Source organism: Dioscorea cayenensis, chromosome 8 (genome assembly GCF_009730915.1).
Source record: "Dioscorea cayenensis subsp. rotundata cultivar TDr96_F1 chromosome 8, TDr96_F1_v2_PseudoChromosome.rev07_lg8_w22 25.fasta, whole genome shotgun sequence".
Classification (NCBI taxonomy): domain Eukaryota; kingdom Viridiplantae; phylum Streptophyta; class Magnoliopsida; order Dioscoreales; family Dioscoreaceae; genus Dioscorea; species Dioscorea cayenensis.
Genome location: NC_052478.1, coordinates 4771217 through 4779212, shown reverse-complemented (window position 1 = coordinate 4779212; position 7996 = coordinate 4771217). Strand labels below are relative to the sequence as shown.

The 7996-nt window shown below is 37.8% G+C and overlaps 1 protein-coding gene across 1 annotated transcript; it reads left to right on the top strand.

The window, feature by feature from the left end:
* Window positions 1-2518: 2518 nt before the first annotated feature.
* Window positions 2519-6840, top strand: LOC120266939 (D-3-phosphoglycerate dehydrogenase 1, chloroplastic-like). Its single transcript, XM_039274597.1, has 5 exons — window positions 2519-3157; window positions 5006-5382; window positions 5547-5657; window positions 5736-5831; window positions 5902-6840. The coding sequence occupies exons 1-5, from the start codon at window positions 2581-2583 to the stop codon at window positions 6571-6573; spliced, it is 1833 nt and encodes a 610-aa protein (XP_039130531.1). The 5' UTR covers window positions 2519-2580; the 3' UTR covers window positions 6574-6840.
* The last annotated feature ends 1156 nt before the right edge of the window (window positions 6841-7996 follow it).

Sequence of the window (7996 nt, the reverse complement as noted above, 5' to 3'; positions counted from 1 at the left end):
AGCAAGTGTGGTCAAATAAATTATGCTTGTATAGGATGTATCCACACTAGGCACCAATGATTAAGACACTCGTCTCATCTCAGAGGCATGAAGTAGAGTCTTAATTCAATTGATCAAGTGGGGACCAAAGCCCAGGCAATTAACAATCTAATTTCTCGCTCCCATTCAATCATATTAAAAGCTTAAATAAAATCCACTTTTATAGCTAGAGATCTTATGTTTATGGAGGCTGATTATAAGTTCAACAGTGGCAACAATGTTGTCCGTTATGCATCTTTCTTTATTATAAACATATTGTGTAATTCTACCAAAGGTTTTATTATTATTTTATTTAATCGAGTACCAATAGTTTAGTGATGATTTTGAGAGTCAAGTTACTAACACTGATTGATCTAAGTAAAAATAGGCCAATTGATTCATTCCATTTTGACTAAAATCTCTAATAGAAATCATTAAGCTTTGATAAAATCAAAAGTTTTGATAAAATCCACTTTTATAAGTAGAAATCTTATGCTTATGGAGGCTAATTATGAGTTCAACAGTGGCGACAATGTTTTTTTTTGTTTTTTTTTTCCACTTTTTTGAAAAAGGCGACAAGCACCGGAACCCAGGGACGAACACGTGGGGAGCAACGCTCAACACCGAACCGTGCCCTCACCTTGCGCGAGATGGGGATCGAACTCGGGGAGCCACGCTCGACACTCGAGGTGAACACCCTATGCAAAAAACCTGATACCAATAGACCAAATGGTCGTTGGCAGTGGCGACAATGTTGTCTACTATGCACTTTTCTTTATTATAAGCATATTTATTATAAGCATATTGTGTAATTCTATTGGAAATTTTATTATTATTTTATTTAATCTAGTACCAATAGCTTAGTGATGATTTTGAAAGTCAAGTTACTAATACTGATTGATCTAAGTAATAATAGCCCAATTGATTTATCCCATTTTGGCTAAAATTTCTAATAGGAATCATTACAAAGCTTGACCAAGTAACAGTACTTATAACAAGGAAAATATAGGGAATGTATCAGATCTAGGGGCCTTATCAGGCCCTAACTAAAGCGTGGCCTTCTTCATTTCGTCCAAAGAAAGGGACTCTCAAGACTCTGAGAGATAAAGATGTGTGTTTTGTGTGCTAGCAACTTAAACCAATTATTTTTTTTAAATGAAAATAAAAATGGAACCAAGAAAAGGGGGCCTCAAGAGGAGGGAGGCATCCCCAACGTGTGTTTTGTTTTGTATGCCAGTAATCAGGGTCTTTTAAATCAGTGGAATTTATGAAAGTTTGATATCTTATCAATGAAATAAATGAATCAAATTATTCCAACTACTTTTTTGGTCCCCTTGATCTTTGTTTGCATGACAAGTGCATGTTTCCTCAAGATTAATTAATTAGTAAAAATCAAAAAAAATCTTGGGTCAATGGTGGTGGCTAGCTTGCTCACATATTTATCAAGATCTAGGATCAATGGCCCTGATTTATCCACTTATTTAGTGGAAAACTAAGTAAAAATCAAACATGTTCAACAATATTGGTGTTAAGTTTTTAACTTCTTAACTTAGCTTGGACTTATATCTTCATTTTATTTGATTATTTTTTTTTTTGAAAGTAGCATTTACTTTTCATGTATTTTTTTTTTATTTTTTTATGTTTTTTTTTTGAAAAATCTAATTTAAAAATTCACAATTGGTTTATAAACTATTTCCAAACATTCATCTTATCCTTAAATCCAAAACAACTAATTTAATCTGTATATTCATGAAAAAAATCACTTTAATAATTTTTTTTTCAGGTAAATGTCGATAAATCACCGATTTATTGAAAAAACTAAAAGACAACAGTACAGAACTTTAATAATTTCACCTAATCCCATTTAAATCATAAAATGGATTACTTTAATTTTACTATTTTAGTTAAATTATCATTAAAAATTCAAACTACTCATATTTAAATAGTTTAGGACCAAATTGACTATCTTTGAATTTTATTAAATGGATATATATATGTATGTGTGTGTGAAGAAAAGTCATCTAGGAACATTCATAGCAACGTCCCAGATTTAAAAACGTTTGAAAGAGAAAGGAGAGGAAAAAGATAAGAAGAAAAAGATGCATTCGTATATGAACAGTAGTAACAACAATATCATTATTTATAAACATAATAAATCTATGTATCTGAATGATCTTAACCATTGACTTCTAATCCAAGAGTTTACAATCAACATGCTTAAAATTGATATCTAACGACCCATATAATACTCAACCTTAGTGTATATATATATATATATATATATAATATTTGACTCAATAGCAAAAATAATAATTTTTATATTTGAAAACTGAAAAGTAAAATAAACACTGCTTAACCAATAATGGAGTTTCAAATAGGACAAAATACTTTTCCGAATATCTGATGTGAAATATTGATTTTTCAAGGGTGTAAAACGTAAAACATTGAAATTCCAATATTGCCCATTTACTTGGAGGGGTGCCCTCTATTTGAAGGGAAACGCGCCTTTCGAAACGCTACTTTCTTGCCCGCCCTCGCAACAAGCTTGGAAACCCGCCACCAATGGCCGCCCTCGCGCCCACCAAGCCCGCCATCTCCGGCCACTCCCAGCTCCTCCCCCTCCGAACCCCATCCATCTCCCTCGTCTTCTCCCCTGTTCGCTCCCGCTTGAGATCCATCACCGTCTCTGCTCGCCTTGCTGAGATCTCCCCGGTCGAGAAGAGGTCCGGCCTCCCGGATCTCGAGATCACCTCAAAGAAGGCCAAACCCACGGTTCTCGTCTCCGAGAAGCTCGGCGAAGGCGGGTTGGAGCTTCTTCGTCAGTTCAGTAACGTGGACTGCGCTTATAATCTCTCGCCGGAGGAGCTCTGCGCGAAGATCTCGCTCTGCGATGCGCTGATCGTGAGGAGCGGAACAAAGGTGACGCGAGAGGTGTTTGAAGCCGCGAAAGGAAGGCTTAAGGTCGTCGGAAGGGCTGGCGTTGGGATCGACAACGTTGATCTACAGGCCGCTACGGAGCACGGCTGTCTCGTCGTCAACGCACCCACTGCCAATACTATTGCTGCTGCGGAGCATGGGATCGCGCTTCTTACCGCCATGGCTCGCAACGTCGCCCAGGCCGACGCCTCCATGAAATCTGGTGATTCCTCTGTTTTCCTCTGTTTTTCTTTTTTTTTTTTCCCTCTCTTTCTGGATCTGTTTTGGATCTGATAGTGAAGTGAATTAATTATTTAATCTGAGCGGTTTGTTTGGCAATGGACGGATGAGACTTTGCCGATCTGGTGTTTGAATTAATGCTTTGTTGATGTTGCTGAAATGGTCGACGCTTTTACTGACTTTTGACGCGGCGGCAGGCGGCAGTGGGCTGTAACATCTGCCATCTCCACTGCAGTGTTTTACTTTTCTTTTTGTTTTTTTTTAAGAAAAATCCTATTTTTACTGGTGGTGGTTGCCTTTTTCGCTTTTTTCTTAGCCTGATAATTACTAACCTTGCTTGCCTATGATGTGGGACTGTTATGTCCATTTCCATGCTTCGCTTTACTTAAAAATTAAGTTGTAAAATGAAAGATGACGGAGAGTCTAGATCCTGATTTGAAATTGTCTCAGAACGTTACCCATGTTTATACAGTGTTTGGAGTAACTAGAGTTAGCTGAGTGGTAGTTGGTAGAGAGACTAAAGGCCAAAAGAACCGTCCTGATTCAAATCATAGTCACTCTGTAGATTTTACTTTCTTAGTATTCAGTGGTTACACTTCATTTCATATGGATTTATGTTGGAATACTGATAGCTATTTTCTGAAATGGTATCAGGTTTGTGTGCCATGTTTGGTGGCAGCAATAATGTATTTGATAACTAGTACATGATACATGTTCCCATGTGTTTTATACGGTAAAGGCTACGGTTCTAATTACTGCTTCTTTTACTATTTTGATAAAGGGTACCACTTATATTTATATTTAATTAACTTGGCATGCTATATAGATCTTCGCTGTAGCGTTGCAGTAACTTCAGCAGTGTGTGGTCAGGACATGGTTTGAGCTAAAGTACTAACAGGCAGGGGCCAAGAAGGCGTGGTTTATTTTTCGATCACAAACTTAAATAGAAACGTGTCGCATAGCAGGCTAACTTTGGTTCCGGAATTGGCTTTATGTGGGTTCCACACTAGTGCTTGTGTGATCCCACCCACACTTGTGCTTGCAATTTTGCAAATAATGTTAGTTGGAGATTAAAAAGAAAAAAAAACCTTGAGCTTGCAAATAATGTTGTTAGTGCAGAGTTGAGTTACTCGGAGATAGATGTTTTCTCCTTAATTTTTCCAAAATGATCAGAATTTTCTGCATAAGTCAGTATAGGAGTTGCACCAGTGTGTGGGTGAAGTGGTTAACTGATTGGCAGATGGTATGGGTGAGCATACACACACACACACACACACACACACATAAGGGCGTATAAAAGGATTTTGCTGAAATAGGATATTTAGGTGAGTAAGATCTGCAACTACGATCCGTAAGAATCTTTCCAACTTGTTTTCTACAATCTTTATCCTGTTCATTTTTGGTGTACAAAGACACCCAAGAATGAGAATGTTTCTTGGATCCCAATTGCCCTCTTCCTGTTGTATTGCTCTTGAGTGGAACTATGTATCATGCTAATTGCTACATTCTGCTTCTACATCTGTAGTTCTAATTATGGAATAACTATGAAGGAAAAAGAAAACTTAGATGATTCGCTATGGCATGTCTGGTAAATCTTGGAAATAATGTTCTGTTTTCTGCCGTGTTCTTTGCTGACATGGCCACTGTAATGGCCCATACATATACTACATTGTTCTTTACATTTAAACTAAGGTGTCTGATAGTTCTGTCATTTTCAAATTATCTGCTTGAATTACTTTTCTTGCTACCTAAATTATATGGTTGTTCTTCATTTGCAGAATGATCATTTGATAAATTCCTATCTACTTTACTAATTTGTTCACATATGCAGGAAAATGGCAACGCAACAAATATGTCGGTGTGTCTCTTGTGGGGAAGACACTGGCAGTCATGGGATTTGGAAAAGTTGGCTCAGAAGTTGCCAGGCGTGCAAAAGGACTTGGAATGCATGTCATCGCTCATGATCCTTATGCTCCTGCTGATAGGGCCCGTGCAATTGGTGTAGAACTTGTATCTTTTGAGGAAGCCATCTCCACATCAGATTTTATTTCTCTTCACATGCCTCTCACCCCCACTACTTCAAAGATATTCGATGATGAAACATTTGGGAAAATGAAAAAGGGTGTGAGGATCGTCAATGTTGCTAGGGGTGGTGTTATTGATGAAGATGCATTGGTGAGGGCACTTGATGTCGGAGCCGTTGCTCAGGTACCTACCATTTCCATTTGGAGCTGATTCTTATCCTATCTTTGCTTGATATTAAATATCATTATTGACTTGTTTAAAAAGAGCACTTTTTTTTGCGCTCAGAGCAACTGGATTGCTATTATTCCATACCCGCGGGATTATGATATGTTTTATCATGTGAGCAGGCAGCCCTTGATGTTTTCACAGTAGAGCCTCCACCAAGTGACAGCAGGTTGGTGCAGCATGAGAATGTAATTGTCACACCTCACTTGGGAGCTAGCACTATTGAAGCTCAGGTTTGCCTGCCCGCAACCTCTTTCTTTGCTATTGCTTGAATCATCACAAACGTTATTGACCTTCATATAATTTTCCAGGAGGGTGTAGCTATTGAAATAGCAGAGGCAGTTGTTGGTGCATTGAAAGGCGAGTTAGCTGCCACTGCTGTAAATGCCCCCATGGTTCCTGCTGAGGTAAGTATTAAATTTAAACCTGGATGGTAAGTCCTATACACGTTCTAATTGATCTTGTCAACCATCTCAGGTTCTATTTGAGCTATCTCCATATGTAGTCCTTGCCGAGAAACTTGGCAGGCTGGCTGTCCAACTAGTTGCAGGAGTGAGTGGCATCAAAGGAATCAAGATAGTCTATGCATCTGCTCGAGACCCAGATGATCTAGACACTAGAATTCTCCGTGCAATGATCGTCAAAGGCATTGTTCAGCCCATATCCAGTCTGTTTGTTAACATTGTCAATGCTGACTATACTGCAAAACAAAGAGGCCTGAGGATTAGCGAAGAGCGAGTTTTTCATGATGGCTCACCTGAGGTTCCCATAGACTCTATCCAGGTTCACCTCACAAATGTAGAGTCCAAGTTTGCTAGTGCCATTTCTGATTCTGGTGATATCAGAGTAGAAGGCAAGGTTAAGGATGGTGTGCCTCACCTCACACTTGTCGGCGGTTTTAGTGTCAATGTGAGTCTGGAAGGTAACCTCATTCTCTGCAGGCAAGTTGATCAACCTGGCATGATCGGTAGAGTCGGTAACATTCTCGCTGAGCAAAATGTAAACATCAACTTCATGAGTGTCTGTCGCACTGTTGTGAGACAACAAGCGATAATGGCAATTGGTGTCGATGAAGAACCAGAAAAGGAGACTCTCAAGAAGATTGGTGAAGTACCGGCTATCGATGAATTCGTCTTCCTTACTCTATAGTATATCTTTGGCAGTGCATAAGGTATAACAATAAATCCTCTGCTTTGAACGCATGGGGTCTTTCCAGGTTTGACAAGCCTTCAATCTTTGATGTTTGATGGTTTGTTTCTGTTGCTGTGTGTACCTTAATACGAGAATGTCTCTTGTTGTATTATAAATCACTTAATGTCCTCCCAGAATGTTTCTCCATCTATCTATGAATTTAATGTTTTGGCATTAAACATACATTGTAGTCTTTGTTTGCAGCCGTTGATTTCATAAGCTTCATTTGAACTCAACGTCTGAAATGTGAAAATAGCTTGAGCAACCCTTTTGGGGTTATTGGCTTATTGCTCCTCTGTTTTTCATTTTTCCGGGACATGTTGGGAAAATGAATGAATAAATAAATAAATAAATAAATAAATAATGAGAGTAAGGATGGCAATTATATCCAAACCCGGCCCGAGCTGAATTTGACGGATAAAACCTGGTTTGACCTGGTTTTGGGTCAGGTTCGGGTAATACCCGATTAATGTAAAACGGGTGTGGGTATAGGAATCTTGACACCCGACCAGAACATGACCTGAAATTCAATTAATAAATATACCCAATTATATATATATTTAATTTTTTTATTAAGAGTTTTTAAATTCCTATCTATAGTGTTGAATTTGTCAAACAAATTTTGTATTGTTTTGAATATATTTTTTCAATTCTTACTCTATGGTGTTTATTCAAACAAAAAAAACCTATGATTTTTATTGATATTTTTAATTTTAATTTGGTATTTTAATTTTATTTTAAATGTTTTTAAATATGGTCAAGGCAGGGCGAGTATACTCACGGATACCCGATTACCTGTCGGGTACGGGTGTGGGTTGGGGTTTTGAAAACCCATCGGGTTAGGGTTCGGGTATGGAGGTGTGGTAGGAGGTTCAGATGTGGGTATGACAAAACTTGCATTTGACCCGACCCGTTGCCATCCCTAAATGAGAGAGATATTAAATTATATGCTAAATATTAAATTGTGTAGATAATATTCAAAGAGTCCCACCAAATATATACCAACAGTTCCACAAATGGGTTTGGCAGGGTTACCACAGTGCCCAATTTCTTCTTATAATTGATCATAGATAAGTCGCCGAGCACGTAGAGAAACATAATGAAATCAAACAATATAGAAAACCAAACAACATTGAATCGTAAGATGCATGCATTTATTGATTGGATGGATACTCAAGAGAAATTTTGCTGGACTATGGAAATTAAAGTGCTTGATAATTTCATTTATGATGACAAAGAAAGAAGGAAACTTCAATCATTGAGTACGCATTATATGGAAAACACTTTTACCAATGTTATGCTCATAATCCTCTTTCAAACTCAAGTTAATCTTGTTTTAACCATGGTTTATAAGTTGGGTAAGTTAGTTCATATTGGCTTT